Source organism: Spermophilus citellus (genome assembly GCF_964194105.1).
Source record: "Spermophilus citellus genome assembly, chromosome: 1".
NCBI classification, from domain to species: domain Eukaryota; kingdom Metazoa; phylum Chordata; class Mammalia; order Rodentia; family Sciuridae; genus Spermophilus; species Spermophilus citellus.
In genome coordinates, this window is record NC_138182.1 from 125,522,121 (window position 1) to 125,547,042 (window position 24,922).

Here is a 24,922-nt window from a genome sequence, read left to right on the forward strand (position 1 = left end):
AGGCAGAGTAGTAAGTAACTTGTCCAAGGTCAAAAGGCGAGTGGCAGAGCCAGGAGCCAGAAGTGGTGACAGAGCAGGTTAGCAGGGAGCCCGTGTCCCATGGAGGGCAGTAGCCGAGTGTGTGCCTTGGTGTGGCGCAAAGCCATGTATATACATGAGGATCAGCCAACCAACCAGTGACCCAAGGGGCAAGGCTGATCCCAAAGGCCACCAGCTGCCACCACAGACAACAACAACCAAAGATCCTTGTGTCCCAAGACACATCCCCAGCTGGGCCCCTCCTTGGAGGTGGTGGGTTCCTCCCGATGTCTGCCCAGCAGTGTAGCCAAAGCTAGCCAGGCCTGGGCCTGCCAAGTTTCCTCGAGGACTCCGGGGCCAGGGTCCTCCAGCGTCCTCCAGTCACCTTTCTTGACTCTGCCTTTTAGGGCACTCAGGCAAGATCGTGAGCATGGAGCCAGGTGGTGGGACTCTGTGGCTTTCTGAACCTCTGGCCCTTCCCGCCAGATGGGAGAGTGGGGCTGAGCCCTCCTCGTGGGGTTCCCTTGGGCATCGCCTGTACTCAGGGATGCAGACGGGAGCACCCCTGATTGGGATATGGCACAGGATCCTCACTGCTGTGGGAGCTTAATGCAGCATTTCAGCAAGACCATGGCTGGGGACGCAGAGCAGTGGTCAAGTGCTCGCCCAGCGTGATGAGGCCCGGGTTGTCACCCCCAGCACTGGGAAGGAAGAAGGGAGGGAAGGAGGATGACGTCACATGCAGAGAGCCACTGAGACCTTTCTTAGGTAGACTTCCAGGTCAACTCTAATGCTGAAGGAGAAGCTCAACCAGAGGCTGAAAACTGGTGGTCCTCCAGCCAGAGTCAGGGGCGCGCCAGGGGATCAGCCCGTGGTGGAAGAATTTGCTGCTCACTGCCGCAGTCTTGGCTGGGCACAGAATCACCAGCCACTCAAGCAGGAACAAAACTTTATTTTGAAAAAGCCGCCAATACTCTGTAGGCGCCGGCAAGCCAAACCCGGTCCTCCCACGCGGGCGTCTACCGGAACCTCCCGTCTCCCGGAACCGGGGGTCCCCCGGACCTCCCCCGGAATTTCCTCCTACTATCCTTCCCCAACCAATGGGAACTCTCCACGAGTCCCGTAACATGAGTCCAGTAGGCCAGGGTGAACAGCGGGAGTCCAATTTCCATATGAATGTAAATCTTAACATAATCATATCTCAGTGGCTAGCTGGCGTCACTTTACAACCAAAGGTGCCATACATCGTATATTTGCTTGTGGCTCCTAGCAGCTCACTTTTTTTTTTTCTGGTTTGTGTTATTTTGCTTTAGTGCATGAGAGCTATTATTTCTAGAGAAATGCAACATTTCAGAACACCAGAGCGACTGGCACATCTCAAAGATACACAACTTAAAATAACTTCTGGACAAACTATAATATAAAGTTAATAAATGTGATCTTGGTATTTAAAACATATTAGCATAACATGCTCACCTTTAAAAACCAGGAGTCTTTACAGAAACCAGAAAGTATCGATTTCTGGCACCTTCTGGAACATTCACATCCCCAAGGGGGTCCAGTTGAGTTGAACTGAGAAGCAGCTGCCCCCTTAGCTGAGGCGTGTGCCTCCTGATCCCTTCACCCTTCCTGGCCTGCTCCCAGTGACCATTAAGTCACTACCTGGACCCTGAGAATACTTGGGCTTGCCACCCTAGCTGCAAGAGAATTTCCACCTCAGAGGGAGGGAAGGGGCCCTGGAGGGTGAACAGGACCTCCCCATCCTGACAGCAAGACTGAGCGCGTGCTGCATCATGACTCAGCGTTCACCTTTTCCAGAAAGTTCCACTTAACTTTCCCATGGCATTTCTAACTGGGACCAGGCTTTCAACTGGTCCCCTAGTCAGAACTAATGGGCTGGCTGCAACCCAACTGAAACCTGGAGCAGCCAGGCCTTGCCTCATTGGGCCCCGGCAAGCAGCCCGACAAATCCACCGGCTCTAAGACCTCTGTGTGACTGGGGGAGACCCTTCTACATCGTCCCTGTCCCCAGGGTGAGTGGACAAGGCTGAGCCCTCAGGTGTAAGTGCCCGTCCTCCTCAGGCGAAGGCCCAAGGCAGCAGTTTTCCTTCATGGGGGCTGCAGAGAGGAGAGGCCGCTGGTGGCCCTGGATTTGCATGGTGGGGTTTCCTGTGGGGGAGCCCCTTGGGGAATGTCTGCTGTGGGGATGTCAGAGCTCTACAAACCCCGGATGTCCTCAGCTGTTCCTGGAGTGTCCACCCAGGCTGCTCCCCATCCCCGCTCCTCTGCAGCCTGCAGCGGAGAGAGCAACGCTGGCCCTTCAGGAAAATTCTATCCACCCCCTCTGCCTCCCTTCTGTTTTTCATTCTCCCAGCCCAAGGAAATGCAATTCACAAACCTTACAGTAATGTGATATTAATTTTGCTCGTTTAAAGAAACAGATGTCAGGAAATGGGAAGCCTCCCGCTTCAGAGCTGCCCTAACTCATCTTCATTGCTTGGCCCTTGTACTTTAATCCCCAGGCAGCTCGGGGCTCTCTGGAGCCAACATCTCCTGCAGCCTGCGGTGAGTTATGGCTGCCGGGAGAACCTTCATCTCTCCTCCTACAACCAATTTGGGGGTAATTTGCAGTCTCCCCAACACATTACCTCCATTCCTGGGTCAGCCTGGGGCAGGGTGACCAGGATTGATAAGAAAAGCCGAGGAGACCCCAGGGAACAACCCCACCCCCACTCTCAGATCTGGGGAAGGGCCTGGGGGTGTGGCCTCCAGTGCTCTGGGCAGGACAGAAAGGGGAGGAGACCAAGGTCAAGACCAGGAGCACATGCTTCCAAAGAAGGACTGTCCCCTCCACTCCAGCCCACAGGCTCCACATAGTGGCTCTCTCGTGGCCCGCTTGGTTCTCAGGGAAAGGGAGGGAGATTTGCGGGGAGCCTTGGGGACCCTGGCTCCACCACGAGCTCAGGTCAGTCCCTAAGGGAGGCTCCACCCACTGGGGTTGCTGCTGGTCAGCGCAAAGCTCTGTGAGCTGGAGAGGGAGTTGGGGTGGTCTTATGGCCCCTTCTGGGGTACCCCCTCTGTGACCTGAAGCAGAGCCCTCCCTCCAGGCCTCAGTCACAGCCATAACCAGGCCACCTGGCGTGCTCCAGGGACCTCAGCAGCTTGGTGAGCAGGCAGGCTCTCTGCAGCCCAGGAGTCTCCTGCTTGCAGAAGATTTTCCTGCACAGGGCTCGGCTATGTTCTGGGAGGTTAGACCCTTCCTCAGCTGGCTCCATCCACTGGCCAGGGGTGCCTTCAGGGCTGGACATCTGGATGGTCTTTGGAGGCCCCTCCTCCCCTGTCAGGTGGAGTCTAGGAGGCCTGTGTCCTGGCCTGCCATTCCACCTCTTCTGTGGCAGGGTGTGGGTGTGAGGATTGGAGGGAGGGACCTGCCCTCAGAGCTTGGAGCAGAACCATAAGTGACAACACTGAGCGCTCACTTTAAGAAACACACTATCCCCAGTCCTGAATTCTGCAAAGCTGGTGACATCAGGGAGTGAGGCTCTGCGTCATCAAAGGAATATTCACTTGTGCCGGGGATAGTTCAGTGTAGCACTTTTTACGTGCAAGAAGACCTAGCTTCCAATCCCTGTTCTCTCAGCTGTGTGACTGTGGGCAAGCTACCTAATCTCTCTGAACCTAGGTCTCCTGTTCTGTAAGATGGGAGTGCAGCAGGGTCTGTCTGATTGATGGTGGTGTTTGGGTTGTGGTTGTGAAGGCTGGATCTCTCTCCTGGGGGAATATGATAAGTACTCAATGAATACAAACAAAAGTGCCTGCTGGTGTTGGGGTTCTGGTGGGAATCCCTATGGGAGGAGACGGATTTTGTTTTCCCGGCCCTCATCTCTAGCGAACCACTGCTTAATGAGAAAATCTGGGGAGGACACAAAAGAAGTTGGAGAATCACTGTTTTAAGTCCGCCAGTCCCGGGGCATAGGAAAGAGGGTCACTGTGACAACACTTCACTCCCAAGCCGTCTGCTGTGTGGGGCCCTTGCTCCTGCTTCACAGGGTCTAAGGACAAATGTCAGGGGGATTGCGACAGCTCCCCACCCTCCAGTCCCCAGGGCCGTGGCTCCCCCGCATCCTGACCCTGTGCCCCCTTGGTCCCCCATCTGTCTCCTCCTCTAGAAACCTGAGCAACAACAAGATCAAGGAGGTGCGAGAGGGGGCCTTCGACGGGGCGGCCGGCGTGCAGGAGCTGATGCTGACCGGGAACCAGCTGGAGGCCGTGCATGGGCGCATGTTCAGGGGCCTCAGCAGCCTCAAGACCCTGTGAGTGGACTGGGAATCTGGAGGGAGGCTGAGGGCAGGGCAGGCAGCAGGGCACCGCACACCATCCTGACCTATGGGACCCCTTACCCCTGGAGCCGGAGCCCTGGACACCTCCCAGTCCATTAAGGGAAGAGGTCAGCATGGCACTCGGACACACCACTTGGAGTCCCTCCGTGACGCACCCTCCCAAGCACCAGAAACCCGCAGAGGCAGCCACAGCACACTCTTCCCCACAAGCATGCACATGTGCACGTGTTTGTAAAAATGCACAACACAGACCCATGCCCCGGGCCCACAAGCACCTGCAGACACGCCTGTCCACGTGGGTGTGAACACGAGGCGGTGCACAGGGACCCATGGGTTCTCCTTCTCCCCGCCACAGCCACAGGCATGAGCACAAGGGGATGCACACGCCCGACGCTGGCGCAGTAAGTGGAGCGCACAAGCAAGGGCACACACGTTCACACTTGGCCCTGGGGATCCAGGCCTTGCATTTACAGGTCCGATCTGAGCAGCCTGGAGGGCCCGGCTTGGGGGTGGCCGGAGCACCCCACTAGTCACACCTGCCACTGCGTGCCGTGTGCAGGAGGAAGTCTTGAGGCCTCTGCCCCTCTTCCCACCCCCTGCAGGATGTTGAGGAGCAACATGATCAGCTGTGTGGGCAATGACACCTTCGCAGGCCTGAGCTCTGTGAGGCTGCTGTCCCTCTACGACAACCGGATCACCACCATCACCCCTGGGGCCTTCACCACGCTCGTCTCCCTGTCCACCATGTGAGTCTCCCTGGCTCCCCCTGTGCAGACCTCACCGTCCCCCAGCTCCTTGCTGTCTAAGGCCATGGTCATGTATCCCTCTGTCTACTTAAAGAACTTTGCAGGCTCCCCGTACTCTGGGCTTCACAAAGGTACCGAGGATATATGGACCCAGCCAGCACTCCCTACTGGAGCTCACAGCAGAGTGAATTGCTGCAGGGAGGTCCACAGTGGTGTGAAAACCCAACACAGGCTTTGTTGAGAAATACTGATGCTGCATTCTGGAAAGTTAGCTTGTGGAAGAGAGTGGGAAATACATATCCTTCATCAGGAAGGGATGCACAAAGGCCCTGTGGTCAGTTGGAGCATACACAATACATGGAGCTGAGCAAGCCCAGCCTGGCCGTTGCACTGAGCATGAGAGGCTTGGTGCGAGGCAAGACTGAAGAGGAGGCCAGGGCTGGGCTGCAAGGTGGCTTTTGGCTCCCTTCATCCAATGTGAGTCAGCAACAATGGGACTTTGAAGTAGACCAGTGATGTGACCAAGCAGGGACTGAATCCAGCTTTCTGTTCACCTCAGTGAGTGCTCCTGCCCTGGGGGTTCACTGTGTCAGTAAGGAGGCTGCAACTCTAGAGCCAAATTTCCTACGTCCAAACCCTGGCTCTGCCTCTCATTGGCTGTGTGGCCTTGGAAAGGGACTTCATCCCTAGGCTGCTACTCCCCCTGATCCACCTCCTGGGATTGTTAGGAGGCTGGGTCGCTGCAGTTTCTGAGGCGCACAGCCAGGGCCTGCTGTATAGAAAGGACCCAACACCACGTGGCTCTGCTGTCCTTTGTTGATAGTTATGTCTTCCCTTCTCCAAACACCCTTTAGGAGATAAATGAAAAAAAAAAAAAAGGCAGTTTCTGCAGTTCCTATTGCCACCCGCTGTCCCATCCACATGCCCATGTCACTTGGAATAAGCATGAGAGTTGTGGCCATTCCCTCATGACCTGCCTGGCCTCCGTGCCTCCTGTCCAGCTCCACTGACCCCCTCCAGCCTCCCCCACCCAGCCCACTCTCTCCTGGAATTCTGCTGGCCCTTCACACTACCTGGCACCCCCTCCTCTGAGCCTCTGTCCCTCCGTTCTCTGCTCAGGTGCCACCTGCCCCACCCCATGCCCCTCTGCATCCTCCTGTCCCCTGAGCCCTGCTCTCCTAACACTGACCACCTCCTCAGATTCGCCGCTCGTTGCTCATCCGTCACCAGTCGCATATCACTTGCCTCCTGTCATCTAAGTTCTGGGAGGACAGGGATACACAGCTGTCCCCTTCCCCGCTGTGTGCTGAAGGCTTGCACATGCCAGCCTATGAGTGTACAGAGGCCCAGGCCACCGTGGCTGAATGCACGAATGAATGGGATGAGCACGTGTCCTCAGCAGGGGGTCCATCGGCTGGGAACAACACCGTGGGCTGGCTCACTGTGGCCCACCTTCAGCGGCTCCCAGGACCTCCCCAACGAAAGACAAGTTAGATGCTCAGAGGGGCAGGTCACGGAGCACGAGGGCACCGCTCCCACGTGAAGGAACGGGCCCAACTTCCGCAGCTGCCGAGGCTCAGGGGAAAGATGCTGCTGGGGCAGCCGTCGCCCGGGCTCTGGGTGACTGAGACACAGCAGCCACTCGAGGGCTCTCTGGCCTTCTTAGGTGAACTCCCTGGGACATCCTTTCCTCATTTATGAAATAATGAATAATATGAATAATGTCCCCTCCTCCCCAGGGCGACTGTGATAGTGTGAGTGAGGTGACAGACATGTGAGGTGGTGGAGCTGCCCCGTCCTGGAGCAGACTTGGTGGCAGAGGCTGCTGCCCACCTCCCTCCAGTCCAGCCACGTCACCCACACAGGGGACAAGTGCCTGTCGGAAGTGGGCTGGTTTCCAGACACAGAGGCCAAGAGCCGCGGCCCCACCCCATGAACCTGGGCTCCGAGTGCCAGGCAGATAGTAAACAAGGGCAGAAGCCATCAGGAGCGCTGACAGCCGCCCGGGACGGGAAGGGAGAGGCCGGGAGGCTGCTACCTCCCGCTTGAGCTCAGAGAAGTCCCCTCAACCGGCTGGTGCTGGTGAAACTGAGAACCACAGGTGATGGGGAGGAGGCGGGGCCAGGACCCAGGTAGAGGAGGGTCTCCAGGGAAGAGTGGGAGGCAGGGTGGCTGGAGCCCCAGCAGCAGCAGAGGCCCTGGCAGGAGGCCGCAGTCCTCCTCAGCAGGACCAGAGCGGGGCTGCGGGGAGCCATCTGTGTGTCAGGGCAGGGCTGCAGCAGGCCCTGGGCCTGCCCTTTCCCGCCACCTGCAGCGGGGTCCCAGGGCTGCGCAGGGCAGCAGGGCGAGGCTGGCCCTGAGAGCCCTTCTCGCCCTCAGAAACCTCCTGTCCAACCCCTTCAACTGCAACTGCCACCTGGCCTGGCTCGGCAGGTGGCTGAGGAAGAGGCGGGTTGTCAGCGGGAACCCCAGGTGCCAGAAGCCCTTCTTCCTCAAGGAGATCCCCATCCAGGACGTGGCCCTCCAGGACTTCACCTGTGACGGTGAGAGGCCTGGGCAGCTTGCTGGGCAGCAGGGAGGGGGCAGGGCGCAGGTGCAGCTGTCTGCATTCCCGGGGATCTGATCCACTCCACCCTGGGGCACACGCTGGAGCTCCAGGGGCTCTGTAGCCCGCTTAAGAGGCTCCCCTTGCAAATGATGAGGTGCCCCTTTCTGAAGCCATTTTCTTCCATCTTCAGAAATCCATCACGATATACTGACTTACTAAAGCATGAGCTGGTTCATGCCGCCCTGGGCTTCCAAACCAACTAATCTGCCATGTCCACAGTGAGGTCGGTGCCCTTGGGTGATGTGGCCCCCTTGCGCTGTACAGAACCTACACAACTGTACATGGGAGCCCTCGGCCTTGCTTTTCCTGTCTATGTCATGGTGAAGTCCAAGGTTTATGCCCGTGAGAAACAGATTTCAAGAAAAGTCCTGTCACTGGCAAGGAGCACAGAAGATTCAGGTTCCAGGTCTCAGGATCCCAGAAGGCATATTCGTTTGTATAAATTCAAGCGAGCACTGTCGTTTGCTTGATCCATTATCTAAGGACAGATTAACTGGTTTGCAGATCAACTGAGGGACATACTCACCACCCCAGAGGGCTTGTTTAGTGGGGAGGGGAGAAAGAGGGCAGGAGGAGGGAGGAGGCCGGGGCTCTGCCCCCACCTGCCTGCTCTCTTGGCCCTGATCTGGTTTGCAGGGGCCTCTTTCTGTTCCTCTGTGCAGAAGCCTCACCAAACCTCCTTAATAGGCTTTAAGTCAAATGCAGTGAAGGGCAGGAACCCTCCGTGCCCCCAGGTGTGTGTCCTTCCCCCTCCAACCAGGGTGAGGCCAGCAGCTGCTTCCAGCCTGGCTCTGGCCAGAGTTGGAGCAGGCTCTGCCTGGCCTTTGCTAACAGCTGGGTGGCACCTGCCCCGGCCTTGCTTGTCTGCGCCCCCTAGTGGACGCCATGTCCCGCCACGCTCACCTCTGGGGCTCTCCACAGGCAACGACGAGAGCAGCTGCCCGCTGAGCCCGCGCTGCCCAGAGCAGTGCACCTGCCTGGAGACCGTGGTGCGCTGCAGCAACAAGGGGCTCCGCGTGCTCCCCAAAGGCATGCCCAAGGAAGTGACCGAGCTGTAAGTAGCCCCATGCCAGCATCCTTCACACTGCACCCAGCTCTCAAGCCAGACACCAGCCAGATTCCCTTGAAGGCATTTTAGAAAGACGGCCGGGAAACCTTGCCAAGGTGACCGACGTGGGCTTTGACGGGAATCAGGAAGCCCAGCTCCCCAGGGCCTCTGCCTGGCAGGGGAGGAGCATCTGACTCCCCTCTCCCCAAAGATGCTCCAGAGCACAAGATGGAGGGTCGTATTAAGGGCCTGTGCTGGGAGCCCTGCAAACTGGGCAGGGACTGATGGAAGCTGGCAGCGCCCACGTGCTGCGCAGTCTGGTACTTGATGCTCTTCCCCGACACAGGCCTGCTCCCTCCCCAGGCCAGCTTAGCTGTCCCCCCAGACTCAGCAACATGGCCACTCCTCCAGGGAGAGTCTCCCTCCTGCCCCGCCCAGGGCCTGCCTTGGGACCTGAGTGTCCCGGGCCCCTGGGCGACAGGCAGATCCCTGCAGGCAGGTTGTGGCTCCTGGCACTCCCTGGTGCTGGGGAAGGCTGGAACCAGGCTGCCAGCTCAAGGGGAGAAAGGGGGTGTGACAGCAGCACTGTGGAGTACAGGCCAGTCCTGCCTTTGGGAGGGGCCGTGCCCGCCGTGCCCAAGGGTGTCCACTTCAGGAGATGTATGCAGTATTTGCCTTCTGTGCTGGTTGATCATATCACCACTGAGCAGCAAAGTGCAGACTTCAACCCAGGTCTGTCTGACCTGACACCCAGTCACTAACCCCCTATCTCGGTGGCAGAGGCCCAGGTGCCTTTGAGTGCTACCTGCAGCCCTGGCTTGTTGGAGATTGGCAGGCGACACCATGAGTCCTCTCAGAACTGCTGCCTGCCACCAAGCAGAGAGAGCCCAGCTCAAGATGCCTGGCACCATGGTCAAGGTGCCATTGGATCCTGGCTGGGCCCACCCCAACAGCTGGGCCTTCTCCAGCCATGGCAGCTGCTGCCCAAAAAGGGCCTGCTGTGCCCAGGTGCTAAGCAGCTCCCCAGAGCACTGAAGAAAGTCACCACCCAGCACTGATGGCGTCCTTGTCTTTCTCTGGCCCAGGGAGAGAGAAATGTGTCTCGAGCCAGCTGGATGGGTTGATCCCATCTTTGGCATAGGCCCTGCTCCAGAGGAGACCTCAGCAGATGGCATCAGTAGAGGACTCCCCTTGGTGCCACTGGGCCATGGGAGGGGCTCTGGGAGGCCCAGCACAGGCTGAGAACTAAGAAGGCCCCCCACTGCCCCTTCAAGTGTTTACTGGGCTTATCACACCTGGGAACTGAAGCTCAGCACGGAGTGACAGCGAGTCCCTGTCTCCGAAATCAAGTGGGGGAGAAATAAGAAGACCAGTAACCAGGGAAGGAAGGAAGGAGGAAGGAAGGGAGGGAGGAAGGGAGAGAGGGAGAGAGGGAGGGAGGGGGCATTTCATCAAAATAGAGGAAAGATCAGTAGAGAAGGGGATTGAGGGGGAGGAAGAAGGGACAGGGAAAGAGAGGAACCGTGCAAAGATTCTGGCCATGCTTTCCTAAGTGTGTGTGGGGGTGGGGGTGGCATTGGGTGTGTCCACAGGACAGGAATTAAAAAGAAGATGAGTGGATTCAGGGAGGGGAGCAGGAGCAGGCAGGGAGTGCTGGGGACTGAATTGGAGCTTCGTGGTTACATCAGGGTGTCCTGGTGTCCTAGATCATTAAAAAGAATTGTTTTAAAAAGGCAGCGGCAGCGAACCAGCAGAGCAGACATCTCAGATAGGAAGAGGACCAGCGCTCCCAGGAAAATAACCAGGGAGCAAGGACCAGGAGACCCTCAGAGTGGAAGGATCTTGTACTCAAGAAACCCAGAGGCTGGGCTGGTGGCTCAGTGGCAGAGTGCTTGCCTACCATGTGTGAGGCCCTGGGTTCAATCCTCAGCACCACGTAAAATAAGTAAATAAGATAGAGTATTGTGTCCACCTGCAACTAAAAAAAGAAAAGAAAAAAAGAAAGAACCCAGAAGGCCACCAGCTGTGACCACTACAGGAGGAAAGGGGACAGGTGTGCGGAGCAGTTGAAGCAAGTTCTGTGGCCACAGCGAAGGCCAAGTCTGCAGCCCCAGGGAAAAGCAGGAGCCAGGGAAGAATGCTAAGCAGGACAGTGGAAAGAACAGTTCTCCTTTAGAAATATCATTCTGGAAGAATAGGGAATGCACAACCAGTGGTCAGAATCCTCCTTTGATCTTCCTATGTATTGTTGGATGGCGATGTGGGTGTGTAAATGTGTGTGTGTACGTGGATGTGTATATATTCAAAGTTTCTCTCAGGCCCTGCTCTAAGATCTATCCATTTAATCTTTATAATCACATCAAGTTAGTAATGATTATAAGCCCCATTTTACATCTAGGAAGTGCAAGGTTAAGTACCTTGCTCAAGGTCACACAGCTGTAGATAGCCAGGTTGTGAGCCTAGGAAGCCTGACTACTGAGCTGCTCCGCATGGCTCAGAGCCCGGAGTAGAGTCTCCTGGAGGTGGCTTCCCTCATCTGTCCCACCCAGCTGGTCCCAGAATTCTTTGTGCATGTCTGTTTGTTGTGCGAGGCTCGGACGGCCATGGCAGTGTTCATTCCAGGATCTGTGTGAACTTTCATGTGAGGCCGATGTCCCCTCCCATGCTTGCTCTGGGCTGAGACCAAACATTTAAATGCAGGTCAGTGCAAAGGTTGACCCACTCGAAACGCTCGGCAGCTCCGAGGCTGGAGGGGCAGGAGGGCACTCTTCTGAAATGGGCCCTCCGGGGACCCGGGATGGAGCCACAGGCAACACTAGAGTTCAGAGTCACCATCAAGGGCTGCCTTCAAAGGGACCTTCCCACACACCACAGCTGCGTTTCTGAAGGGAGGCCTTTTGATTCCGCATCTTCTAAGCCCGATGCCAGGTCCACTGGGGACGTTCTGTGCTGAAGCAGCCCCTGTTCTGCTCAGCAGTGCCAAGGGCAGCTCCACCTGGGGAACCCGGGGCCGCCACTGTCCCCAGCGCCTCGCGTTGCCAGGCAGCGGTGGCATGCGGTGGGGGCGACACCGACGTGTTCTGCCAACGCTCATCACAGAATCACACTGGAGACGTCACCGTGGGGTGAAATGCTGTGAAGAAAATACACCCAGAGCTCTGGGGCCCTGCGATGCCACCCGTGCATGGGGAGCTGAGATCCGAGCATCATAAGAGGTGGGGCGAGGAGGGAGAGGAGGGACTCGGCAGGCCAAGACATGACCCCACCAAAAGGCTCGGGTGCTCCAGGAAGCGCAAGACCAGAAGTCAAGGGGGAGCCTGGCAGGAGATGAACCTGAGATGGCCTGGCCCCTATGTCAGTTTCTTGTGTGGACTTGGCAAGGCAGTAGTCAAGCACCCAATCTAGATGTTGTGAGTGTATTTTGCGGATGCAGTTAACACCCACAATCAGTAGAATTCTTGGGTAATGGGGATCACAGTCCCAAACATTAAGGAGGGTCTCCCCTAATCAGTTGAGGGTGCTAACAACAGAAACCCTGAGGTTTCTCAGAGAAAAGGAGTTTTTTTTCCTCAGAATTTCTGAAACCTATAGAAATCCTGTTTGGGTTTCCAGTCCACCCCCAGGCTGCAGTGTAGATTCCAAACCTGGCAGTCCCACCATTATCATGAGCCAGTTCTTCAGACACACCCACATTCTCCCCACTCCCCATAGATAGGTAATAGTCAAAAGACAAAGTCACAACAAATTTAAGTTTAAAGATCTTAATGGGCTTATTTTGGGGTCCAATGAGCTGAGTGGATAGGTTGGCTTTATAGACAGAGAAGGGTTGAAAAATGCAGAAACTAAGACCAAAAAGAGGGCTGGTCCCAGGGGCCCAAGGCATCTGCTGAACCCCAGCACTTGCAGGCTGGGGAGGGGGGATCACTGGAGCCTGAGAGTTCGAGACCACATGGGTAACTTCAGGGAGACCCCCACCCACCACAAACATTTTTTTAAAAAAAGGACTGGTCACTCCAAGTTACTCTCCTTATAAGGTGGGGACAGGGAGACACATCGATAGAAAAGTCACTGATGGGTTAACATCAGGTTACTTCAGGTCACTTGTTTTGCATGAGGATTACAGCAGAGGGGACTTCGGGGTTGTGCCTGTTGACAACTGGCCTGTTTGGGAAGTTCGGCCATTAGTCTCGTCTTGTCTTATTTGTACTGGTTTCTTGCAAGGGCAGATAAACAGCTGGTGTTTTGATTTGGTGATGGTGCCCTTTAGCATGGGTGATTCCGTCTGGGCTTTTACTCTACCTATCAGAGCCTCCTGCCAGAGTACAGTCCTAAACCACGAGCTCCTGTACCTTTTATTTAAACATAGATCTCCATTTGGTTCCATTTCTCTGGAGAACCCCAATACTGGAGAGACCACAACGGCTTTGTCAGATATGGACAGGAGTGGGCTGGCCCTTCTCTAACACGTAGCGGGAGCCTCCAAGGGCTCCAGGCAGGGAAGAGGCTACATTGGCACAGCACCAGTCAGAGAGAGACCCCCATGGCTCCAGAAGCAGCTCTGTCTCATTGCTGGCCCCCAGGGTCGTGAACCTCCCCGTTCCCTGAGAGATGATGTCGGCATCCCAGAATCCTATGGTCACTTGCACTTTCATTCGGCTCTTCAGAAAATGCAAGCATTTGCAGAGCATGGCCGTCCTGCATGTGTGTTGGGGCCAAGCACCAGGCTTCCCTTCAGACCACCATGTGTTGTGTTTTTAATCCAGGGTCCTATGAACAGCCCTTCTACGCATGCGTGCATTCAACAAGTGGGTGAGCCTGTACTGTGGACTGGAGGATACAGCAGGAAACCAAACTGGCCCTCTCCCTGCCCTTGTAGAGGACATGCTCCACCACCCAGAGCATGCCTTCCAGCAGGGCTGAGACAGAACGTAGCACAGGCATCATCCCCCATAGCCAGGCTGCAGAACGAAATTGCAAAACCACTAGGTTGGCCTACCAGACCTGCTCTGATCTTGTGGGTGGATTTCCCTCCATGCAAAGCTCTCCCAGGGTCCCCTCTCCCAATAGTCAACCCCCAGTCACTGACATTCATCTGCCCAGCACCTGTCCCAAGCTCCAGCAGGGGAAAGCCATGCTCTGTGTTGTGCGAGCCCAGTGCTTCTCAAAATTACCACTGTTGTCAGTCACCTGGGATCTTGCTGGGAAAGCAGATTCCGATCCAGCAGGTCTGGGGTTAAGTTTGAAAAATCCTCATTTCTAACAAGCTCCTTGGCAGTGAATGAGCTAGTCCATGCCCCTTGTGAGGGTGGGAGTAACCTCAGTAGGTAGCATTGCCTTTGTAATTCAGGACCACATAACTCTTAAGACTCACTCAAGCCCCCAGAGGTTGCTTGTCCTGATGGAGCAAGTCAGTGCGGGGCTCCGGAGTCCAGGTGGGGTGGGGTGCAGCCTTTGCATCTGTTGGGTGCATCCTCCTCCTGCAACTCTGTCAGGTCCTGCCATGTGGTCTGCCTACTGGGAACCATACCACAGTGTTCCAGGTAACAGGGATGTGCCCCTTCTCTCCTCAGTTTTCAGATACTCAACATCAAATTAGAATTTTTGAAACAAATTGTGGCTCGGCTCTCCCACCACACTCCAGAAGCCAGAACAGAATTGGTAAGAGGATAGTCAGAGAGAGGCAGGTTCAAGTCTACCTCAACTGCTTGCTTGCTGTGTGACCTTGAACGTCTCCGAACTTCTTCCTCAACTGTGAACTCCTGCCATGCAGGATACTTCGAGGGCTGAGCATCCAATGGATGCTTTATTTATTAAACAAATATTTATTGAATACCCATCATGTATCCATTGTGTAAAGAGCCTTGGGGATTCAATGGTGGGCGATTTGGGCCAGGCCCTGCCTTCATGAAACTTACCAACTCAGTGGAGGAAGACATCAATGACTGAGTAATCACACAAATAAGCATTAAGTGACAAGTGTGGTGTCTGCTTCGGAGGCGTTGGGAGGAAGCAGAGAGAGAGAAGGGACCCAGCACAGCCTCTCTGAGAGAGTGGCCACCATGCACTGTCCCTTCCCAGGTGTTGTCACTCTGTTCCTCTCTTTCAGGTACCTGGAAGGAAACCACTTAACAGCTGTGCCCAGAGAGCTGTCCGCCCTCCGACACCTGACGCTTATGTAAGGAGCTGCCTCTGGGGGACCCTTGTTTCCAGGGGTAGCTCGGGAGCTGGCTGGAGGGTGGAGAGGGCGGGCAGGTTGACACAGCATCCCCAGCCTTCCTCCCTGGAGGAGGAGCAGCCTGATCCTCCAAGACCCACCAGGGGGTACTGAAGAAACACAGGGCCTGGCTTCACGGGCCATCTCAGCCACCCTCCTGCTTGGCTTGGGGAAGTGACAAGGCCAAGTAGAATTCCTGGGCCTCAGTCTCCAGTCTCTCTCCCAGGTGGAGCTGCGCTGAGGTTTGCCCAGAGCTTGAACCAGCATCTCCCCTTCCTCTTCCTTTAGTTCCCCAGGAAGTGCCCTCAGCCTGGGAGCCATCAGGGGCCCTGCTGGTTCCAAGTCTTCCATGGCAGGATCCCAAGCCCAGGAAAAGCCCAGGGAGCCAGGCCCCTCGGCTTGGTCCTCAGAGCTCCACGGCTTGCCCGGTGGGGCCAGATGGGCTCAGAGTAATCCTGTGGGCAAGTGTAATTGAGGGTTTCCAGAGCCACTCAGGAGAGCTGGGCAGCAGTGCAGGGGACAATCAGGGTTCTTCCAGAAAGAAAACACCAACCCTGGGAAAGAGAGGCCACTGTCATCGGCCTGGATTCCTGGGTCCCCCTCACAGTAGCATCTAGATGAGGCGCTCTCAGCCTGGGGACTCTAGTTGCAGGAGGCCAGGTCATTCACTGCTGTGGGCAGCTGCCGTGGACATTGTGGGTGTGTCACAGCCCCCTCTCCTCCTGCTTTTTTTCCTCTGGCCTCTCCTAGGTGCCAGTAACATTTCCCCAGTGGTGTTAACCAAAATTGTCTGCAGACACTGCCACATATCACGGGGAGAGCAAAAGGGTCCCCAGCTGAGAACCACTGCTCAATAGCAATGGTTGTGAACTTGAGGTTGGAGGGACCCCCTGAGTAGTAGTAGTTGTCATTGTTGTTTAGTACTGATGCTCAGGCCCACCCTGGAGCACTTAATCAGCATATCTGCACAGGAATCCCCGGCATCGAAGGATCTAAAAGCCCTACAGATCATCTAATGAGCAGCTCATGTGGCTACTGCTCTGGGTATTTATCCCCCAGGAGAAGCTGGAGGTTGTAGTTGGCAGAGAAGGAAACTCACATGACTTCATTTCTCCTAAGAGAGAAGCTGGTACCATGGAGTGAATGAATGCTAGGAGGGAGGGAGGGTGAAGACGCTGTGGAAACAAGGATGGATCAAGGAAAAACTGTTCTAGACAAGAAGAGACTGTTACCACGTGTGTTAGGTTTTGTTGGTAGAAAGAAATGGATGGGTAGACTTGAAATTGAATGACTGACTAACTGAAGGAAGGGAGGGAGGGAGGAAGGAAGGAAGGAAGGAGGAAAAGGAAGGAAAGGAAAGGAGGGAGGAAGGGAGGGAGGGAGGGAGGAAGGAAGGAAGGAAGGAAGGAGGAAAGGGAAGGAAAGGAAAGGAAAGGAGTGAGGAAGGGAGGGAGGGAGGGAGGGAGGGAGGAAGGAAGGAACAACAGCTGCTTGAATATAAATAAACACTTGTGAGATGAATGACTGGGATGGGGAGGTGGGTCGGTGGGTGGACGTATGGACTGAGGAGAGGGCGAGTGGATAAACAGGAGAGTGGCAAGGTGGGTAGAGGGTAAGTGAAGGAAGGGAGGATGGATGGATGGATGGATGGATGGGCAGATGGAGTGAATAGGTAGGTGAATGAGTGGGTGGGTAGGTGTATGGACAGATGAATGGGGGAGTGGGTAGTTGAGCAGGTAGGTGGATAAATAAGTGGTAGATGATAGGTGGGTGAGTGAGCTGGTGGGTGCGTGGTTAGGTAGATGGGCGGATGGACGGATGGATGAAATGTATCCATGGGGATGGCCTCCATCAGAAGCAACTAACAGTAAACATGACCCTTCTGTTTGACTTTTCCTAGTGACCTGAGTAACAATAGCATCAGCATGCTGACCAATTACACCTTCAGTAACATGTCTCACCTCTCTACTCTGTGAGTACCGTCTCCGCCCATGCTAACTAGCTTAGGGGTCTTGTAGTAGTGGGTATCTCTCCCCTCTTTCCCCTGGGTCCCAGGTTCTCTGCTCCTCCCATCCTCAGGGCTGAGGCAGTCCCTGCGAAAGGTAGACCTTAGTCAATGACAGGAAAATAATGTAGGTTGGAACTTTCTGTCTGGGCAGACAGAGGCGCCGGAGCCTGGTGACTCTGAGGATGGCTCCAGTAGAATGTCGTCTCTAATGGGAGAATTTCCTGTCCCAGGGGAAGACAGTGCGGGTGGAGGGCTGAGGATAAACTGGTTGGGGAGCCAGGCTGCTCTGGAGCCCATAAGGAGCCCGTAACACTGAAGCCAGGGCTCTCCCTGGGGCGGCAGAGGGGCTTCCCTACTCTTCACCGCTGGGATGCTTTTGTCAATGTATTCAAACTGGGATATTGAAGAAACAGTTCGCTTTGACTGTGCACCGCGTCAACAGTCCTCAGCAAACAGCAGAGAGTAGACCAGCCAACAGCTCCTATCTCCCTTTCCCCCAGGATCCTGAGCTACAACCGGCTGAGGTGCATCCCCGTCCACGCCTTCAACGGGCTGAGGTCTCTCCGCGTGCTGTGAGTACGGGGCCAGTGTGGGCTTTTAGGGCGGGCACTGTGGGAAGCACGCCACACTCCCTGCCCCAGGCTCCCTGCTGCACCGCCACGTCCCCACCCAGGACCCGTATTGGCTTAATGGGGTGGAGAAAGTGAGAGTCACCCATTCCTGGGGTCCAAGCCCACTGGCATGTGTGGACCTTGAGCAAATCACCTGACCTCTTTGAGTCTCACTTCTTTGTGTGTAGAACGGGATCAATGGCACCTTCGTTGCAGAAACTATAATGTGCAGAGCTCCATTGAACTCTGCCCTGGAGCACTGAGCACTGTAGGGGACTTGAGCCCCACTGTGATGACCAGCCTGTCCACAGGTGTTCTTCTGCCTCCAAAACCATCACCCTCTGAAGGGGAACAAAATTCACACACCAGAGATCACAAGATGGGAGGCGGGGGCCCTGCTTCCAGACAGCTGGCTCTTGGGGTATCTTGCTTTTCAATATAAGATTTCTCACACAAACTCTAACTTCCACTTTCTCTTAGAAAATTGAGACTCCTGGTCACACCAGGGCCCTGCCTCTGCATTCTATACTTTGGGCAAGGTTGGGCAGTCTGCAGCCAACACACCTGCCCCTCACCTTCCACCCACCTGGCCCTAGAGGGGGATGGGAGCCCATCTGAAGCAGACGAGCTCCGCACAAAGGCTGGATGGCCATGGAGCTGCCCCCTGCTTCCCAGGCTCGGCTGTTCAGCCCTTGCTGTGTTTTTCATCCATAAAATCAGACAATTGTGGGAACTGCCACACAAGTCTTCAGAGGACTTAATGAGATACCGTACGCAGCACTTAGCCCAGCCCCAGCCTCTGTAAACACTTGATAAATGTTCATTTGTTATTACTGTTCTCCCAGAGTAAGAAGAGGAAGGCTGCACCCTCTGATACCCCAGCCCCACAGGCCCACTGTCACCTGGTTTGTGCATATTTCTGTTCTGCACTTGTTTGAAAGGCAGATGCTACAAATTGATCCTTTGAATGTCACCCTCGAATGGTGTCCTCATGAGCTGCCACAGTGCCGAGCTTGAGAAGATGGTGCCCATATCGTAGATGGGGAAACTGAGGCCCGATCGGGGAAGCCTCTGGCCAAAGCCCAGCACTGAGGCATTTGAGAGTCCAGCCTCCTCCCTGGGAGCCCCAGGGCTCTGCACAGGGCCCATGAACAGCACCCAAATAGCTGCCCTTTCCAGCGGCTCAGGCTGATGTGATTTATTGAGGCCCACGAAACACCCGTGTCAGCGACAACTCCCTCCACATGTCATCTGCACTGTTATTAAAAATCAATTCTCTGGGGGCAAAGAAGTGCCTGCTCTGACGGTGAGCAATCTGTTATTGTCACTTATTTATCATCTACCTGCCCTGGGGAGCTGGGGAATGGAAACATCAGCAGGGCCTTTTCCCTCTTCCCCGCTGGACACGGCCGAACGCGGGTGTGTCTCCCTGGCCAGAACGGAAGCTCCACCTTCCACCTCCCGCTGACCCCTGCGATCCCAGGCCACTGTCTGCCATTGTAGTCCAACAGTTCTGTGCTTGGCTTTGCTCCCAGGGGGTGGGACCTGTCCATTTTAAAGGGAGCCGTGGACACATGTTCGTAATTAAAGTGGTTCTGGTTGGGACAACCCAGGGTAAGAGAGAGGAGACAGCATTTGCCTGTCCATCTGTCTGTCGGCGGGGTGGGGGGGGGGGGGCAGTGAGCATTACCAGCCTGCCCAGGGGTTCCCTCTAACCAGCAGGGCTACTGTCATTAGCTCATCAGAAATCCCCAACAACATACAATGCACTGGTGCTTGCTTCTTGAATTAAGATTTAGCATCATCGTTTTAGAATTGCGAGATCTCAGGAATAAAAAGGGATCTTAGAGCCCCCCAATCCAACCATGCACCTCAGTGGGGAGCAACCATTTTCTGCATAAGGACCAATTCAGGGAAAATAAAAATGTTTATGAGCTATATTTTTTATATTTGTATCCTTTTCCCCAGTAATCACACACATAGGAATTTATGTTAAAGAATAATCCAACATGAGGGAAAAGTTCTATGCATTATGATCTTGGTTGCACTGTTATTTTTAAACTAAATTTTGAATATTACCCTTAGGGGTCACAGTGGGGAAATGTTTAAAGAAACTGTGATACAACCATCCAATGAAGTGCAGTTCATTAAAGAGGTAGAGATGAAATCCGATTGCAGTGTGGGAAGGGGTTAGCACAGCATTTACATGGAAAAAGAACCCTAACCTAATTATAACTTGTGAATATTGATACCTATGAAGAAAAACTGAAGTGATCAACAATTTAAAAAAAAATCATTGATCACTAGCTGGTAATATAAAGTCATTTCTGTAAGAAGTGAGGCTAAGTTAAAAATGAATGAAGTCAGTAACATTTACAATTTACGTAGTTTGGGAAAAGACAGGGTTTTCAAAATCGGGAATTGCGCTATCTACAACTGTGTTCGAGCATCTCATATTCTCTCCTTATTTCTGTGGGATCTCATTATTTTGATTAAACTGTCAAAAGTTATCAGAGCCTCAGGGTCGCTTGATGTCTGGCATGAGGAGCAGGATGAACATCAAAGGCCGAGAGAGCAGTAAGAGGCCTGGCGGGTGGGGGTGGGGGTGTAAATACATTTCAAAGAACGCACCAGGAAGGTGACCATGACCGGAAGGTGACCATGACCGGAGCCCTAAGTATGAACCTCACAGGCTTTTCTCCGTCACTCCTAATCTAAAATTAGCTAGAAGAAAATAGTCTTTTCATTGTTGTTCTTATAGTTATACTTGATATTAGAACGTGTTTGGACATCTTACGTATATATGGAGTATAACTTCTCATTCCTCTGGTTGTGGGTGTTTTAGTTCTTCTTGGGGGATCTTTGCCCCACGCTGAGTCACATGCCTTGTGCGTGTGTGGTCCCTAGTGTTGGTCCCCCTCCCCAGCCACAGCAGGGCCACCTGGAGTCAGTTAGCACCCGGAAGTCTGCAGCAGCGTGTGCTCCTGAAGACGCCCGTGGGACATCATTTGTCATCCTAGATTTATCTCCTGGTCCCTGGAGTGAGACGGCACCGTTCACTCCCACGCTGCTCTGTGGACTGCAGGAACCCCCACGGCAGCTCTGGAGAGGGCCCACTGGCTTTTTGCTTGATTGCCTTCTGGATAAAGTGCCCACCCCCTTACCAGGCAACAGCATTTCACTTTTGGCCAGCTGTGGAACATCAGGAAATGCCCTCCTCCTAGGGGAGAGGAAGTGGGGGGTGCCGTTTTGGGGGGATAGTAAGTGAATTTTAAGGGAGAGAGTGAGCCCATAGAATACACAGTGGCCTACGGCAAAGTTCCTCTGGGGTCTTGGAATGGTGATAGATTTTCAGTCTCCCCCTCTGTGATAGAACTCTAATCTTCCAGGAACTATGAAATGTAGGAATATGGAGATGATTTTGTTTCTGTTTGTGGGATATGGTCTTTAGATCAATAGGGGAATCTCAGGGAAAGTCCCTTCCTGTGCCTCAGGAAAGAAAGGATCAAGACAAAGTAGGGGTGACCAGGGGCATGTCAGCAAGAACTGGAGACTGCTCCTCAGGTCCAGCATGTCAGAGCACCATATTTTGGGGTATCCATTTCAGGGTCCCTGCACCCCACTGAGGTCATGCTAAACTTCTAACTGCACTCACTGTGACTCTAACTGACCAGACCCAATGGTGGCAGGAGCGCAAAGCTCTTGAAGTGAGAGCTGGGGAAGGTGATTCCCAATGGACCAGAGGGGAGCCGCTACAGAAAAGATGGGGTTGGTGCTGAGCAACCTGCACCCCACAAAGGACATCTACCGTTACAGGTAGATTCCAAGACTGCCTTCATTTTAGAGATGAGAAAACTGAGCACCAAAAGCCAGAACGAGAGGAAGGACTCAAGCCCAGGCCACCTGACTCAGAGCCTAACCTCTTAACCCCTGAGAGTGGCCTCACCTGCTCAGAAGAGAATCCACTGACTCCAGCCCACATTTAGGACGAGGACAGGTCCTGCCACTATAGACAAACTATGAGCATCCAGGGATCCAGACAGCAAGGTTCCAGTAGCCCAGCGCTGACATGTGTGGTTAGGTCCTGATGTTGCACTACCAATGCCACCGTGTGCATCCCAAGTGTGCCTTTACATCCCCTAATAGTCAGGAGGGAGCAAAGATGAGCCATCGGGGGTTCTGAGAGGGGCTGGCCAGCCTCTGTTCCTGCAGGTGCCAGGGAGAGGGAGGCAGCAGGCACTGGGCGCCCAGTGCTTCCTGGCAAGCATGTCACCCACCTCTCCAGCACCTTTTAGGATGGGGGTCTGACGTGCTAGAGACCGTCTTTGGGGGCCAATCTGGGAGTGAGAACCTGAGGTGGAAGCAGGTTTCTTTAGAGTTGTCCCAGTAAAATGCAGCCCATTTCTCCGTAGGTACAGAGATCTCAGCGGGCCCCCTCACAGTAAGTGGGTGTGTGGCTTATGGGTGTCACCATGCTCAAACTGCCTTTAGGTTATCTGGTAGTTTTAAAGAGAGCTTCATGCCTCTAGGGGCCCAGGCCCCTTCCAGAACGATTAGCAACGGGGCTGAGTGCATGTGCAAAACAGCAAGGCACAGTGAAGCCATCCAAGTCAATAGCTGGCAGGCGCTGGGGTTCGTAATCAAGCTCACGGGTTAGAGATGAAATGACACTGTGAGTGTGTTCAGAAGTGCCCGGGCTGCTTCTCACCCACAGAGGTGAGAAGCTGCAGGATCACCCTTCAGAGGACTGTTGGCTATCTCCTGACCGACGGACGTACTGCCTCCCCACCCCATCCCACCCCAGAGAGTCTGACCTGAAACTGTAGGGGAAGGAGTTGGCCATGGTGAGGATGTCAACCGAGCACAACTCTGAGGAGGAAGAGGAGGGCAGGGCCAGGAGACATGGCTCCAGCCCATGCTTAGTATGTGCACAGCCTGGGTTTGATGTCCAGTGCCAAAAGGAAAAGAGAGGAGATTTGGGAAGAGGAGGAGGGAAATGAACCCCTTGCCCTGATGTAATAGGGGGAAGTTCTCTAAACCTTCGCCCTTGAAGGGTCCCTGGACCAACAGCAGCTGCACACCAGGGAACATGTCAGAAATGTAGGACCTCAGGTCCACCCAGACCCACAGAATCTGTGTCTCTGCCAATGAGGCTCAGAGATCTGTGTATTTTCTAGCATCAATGCTCACCCCATGGGAGATCCCCTGTTCTATATTAAACATAATTAAGTTACCATCTCGGTTTCAGTTGAAGACCCAGGGCAGTCTAACTTCAGTGGAAAGCAAAACAAAAGAGCGGTTCCATGAGTTACTGCTTACATTTGTGCAGTCAGTGCTAACCTTGCCTCTATTTTGCTAGGACTCCTGCCTGTACTCAAGTTGTTAGTCCTTCCCTTAACAGTGCGTTATCACCAGCACACCTAATGGGGCCATCAGTCAGTAAAGAAGCTTCTGAGTCTGTAGGACTTAGCACCTTGTATTTCATAGACCAGACCCCAAAGTGAGTCATCGGTTTAGGGTTTTTTTTTTAAATGTTGCTAATGATAAATGTTTAATTAGGCTTTTTTTTTTAAATGCTGCTAATGATAAATTTTTCGGTGGGGTATATAATCCTGAATTATAGGTTGGCTCTTGTTCCTGGATCACAGAACAGTTTCATTCCACGTTTTCATGGACCTGTCCTCCAGGCACTGGCAGAGGCTCAGTATCCACCACTTTGCAAAAAAGAATAGCTCACACCACGTACACTCCCAAGAGTGGCTGCAGATATCCAACAGGTTGCCCGGCCTTCTGGACTTGCTGTCAGAAGATGCACTCATATGTGCCAAGTGCCAGGCTCATGTATGTGTGTCTGGAGTGCTAGGCTTTCTCTGCATGGATTAATACCTGCACTGCTACCTCCATGGCAAATCTCATTTATTTCATTCCCATTTTACAGTAGGAAAGGGAGACTCAGAGAAGGTGAGCTGCTTTGCCCACAGTCACACAGCTGGAAAGTGGTAGAGTCAGGTTCTGAAAGCAAGAAACCTGGCCTCAGAATTTATGGTCTGAGGCATAGTTAAGAACATCATCTCTGAGTTTCCAAGGGCTTCTGTGCATAGATACGCCTCTCCACTTTTAAGGTGTGAAAATGGAGACCCAGAGAATAATTTACCCCATGTTCCACCTCCAAAAGGGACTGATTTCTGATTTCCTCCCAGCTCTATCCCACTGAAAAGAGCACCCTCTTCCTCCCCAAATACTCTGCCCTCCATCCCTGCTGCTGAGCTGGGCAGAGGAACAGCCACGCAACCTGCAGCAAGAGCACCAGCTGTCGCTGCTAGCAGTGACACTCTGGGAACTACTGACAGGTGGCTGGGTTCAAACTGTCACTGAGTGTAACCCTCTGACCTGTCCCTTCCATCTCAGGACCCTCCATGGCAACGACATTTCCACTGTTTCTGAAGGCTCCTTCAATGACCTGACATCCCTTTCCCACCTGTAAGTAGCCCCTTTCTCTCCAGCCTGCATTCACTGGAAACGCAAGCTCATAATGTGCGACATCATCACAATATCATTACAGCTAGCTTCTGGAATATATCCATTCCATACACACAGTCATCTCTCCACATCTGCAGGGGACTTGTTCCAGGAGCCCCTGCAGAGACCAAAATCTGAAGATGCTCAGGTCCCTGGTATGAAATGGCAGAGTATTTGCATAGAACCCATGCACATCCTCCTGCATATTTTAATGCATCTCTAGATTGCTTCTAATCCTTAGTAAAGTGCAAATGCTATGTGACACGTTGTTGTCCTGTATTTGGTGAGGGAATAATGACAGGAAAACAGGATGTGTTCAGCACAGATGCGATTGTTTTCCATTATTTTTGATGCACACTTGGTTGAATCTGCAGATGTGGAACCCGAGGATTCGGAAGGCTGACTAATTTATTTTCTGACAACGTATCCATACTGTCTACGTTGTCTTTTTCTTTGCTGCCAGTGCCTTCAAAGGCATCATCGATTCTGTAAACAATGTAAGAAGAACTGCCAGAAAATGTTTACTATATGCTAAACACTTTGGATGAATTATCTAACTCATTTCTTATTATGGAGGCGATTTTATCCCTTTCTACATGATACAATTGAAACTTAGAGGGTTTAAAGAATTTGTCCAGGAGTGACACGGTCAGTAAGCAGCAGAGGCTCAGCACAGCTCAAGGATTATCTGGACTGCAAAGTGCACATTCTCAACCGTCCCACATTCTGGATCAGGCACTCCTGTCCTATTTCACACAAGGAAACTGAGGTGTATAAATACAAAGTGGCTAGGTGGAAGTCACCTAGCAG

General features: G+C 53.7%; 1 protein-coding gene across 1 annotated transcript in view; it reads left to right on the forward strand.

The window, feature by feature from the left end:
• Positions 1-24,922, forward strand: part of SLIT3 (slit guidance ligand 3) — a 575,787-nt gene that overhangs the window by 502,189 nt on the left and 48,676 nt on the right. The window contains exons 17-24 of the mRNA XM_081292656.1: positions 4,188-4,331; positions 4,961-5,104; positions 7,484-7,647; positions 8,634-8,766; positions 14,867-14,935; positions 16,875-16,946; positions 17,483-17,554; positions 24,002-24,073. Of these exons, the coding sequence (XP_081148782.1) occupies positions 4,188-4,331; positions 4,961-5,104; positions 7,484-7,647; positions 8,634-8,766; positions 14,867-14,935; positions 16,875-16,946; positions 17,483-17,554; positions 24,002-24,073 (870 nt within the window). The remainder of the gene's footprint in view (positions 1-4,187; positions 4,332-4,960; positions 5,105-7,483; positions 7,648-8,633; positions 8,767-14,866; positions 14,936-16,874; positions 16,947-17,482; positions 17,555-24,001; positions 24,074-24,922) is intronic.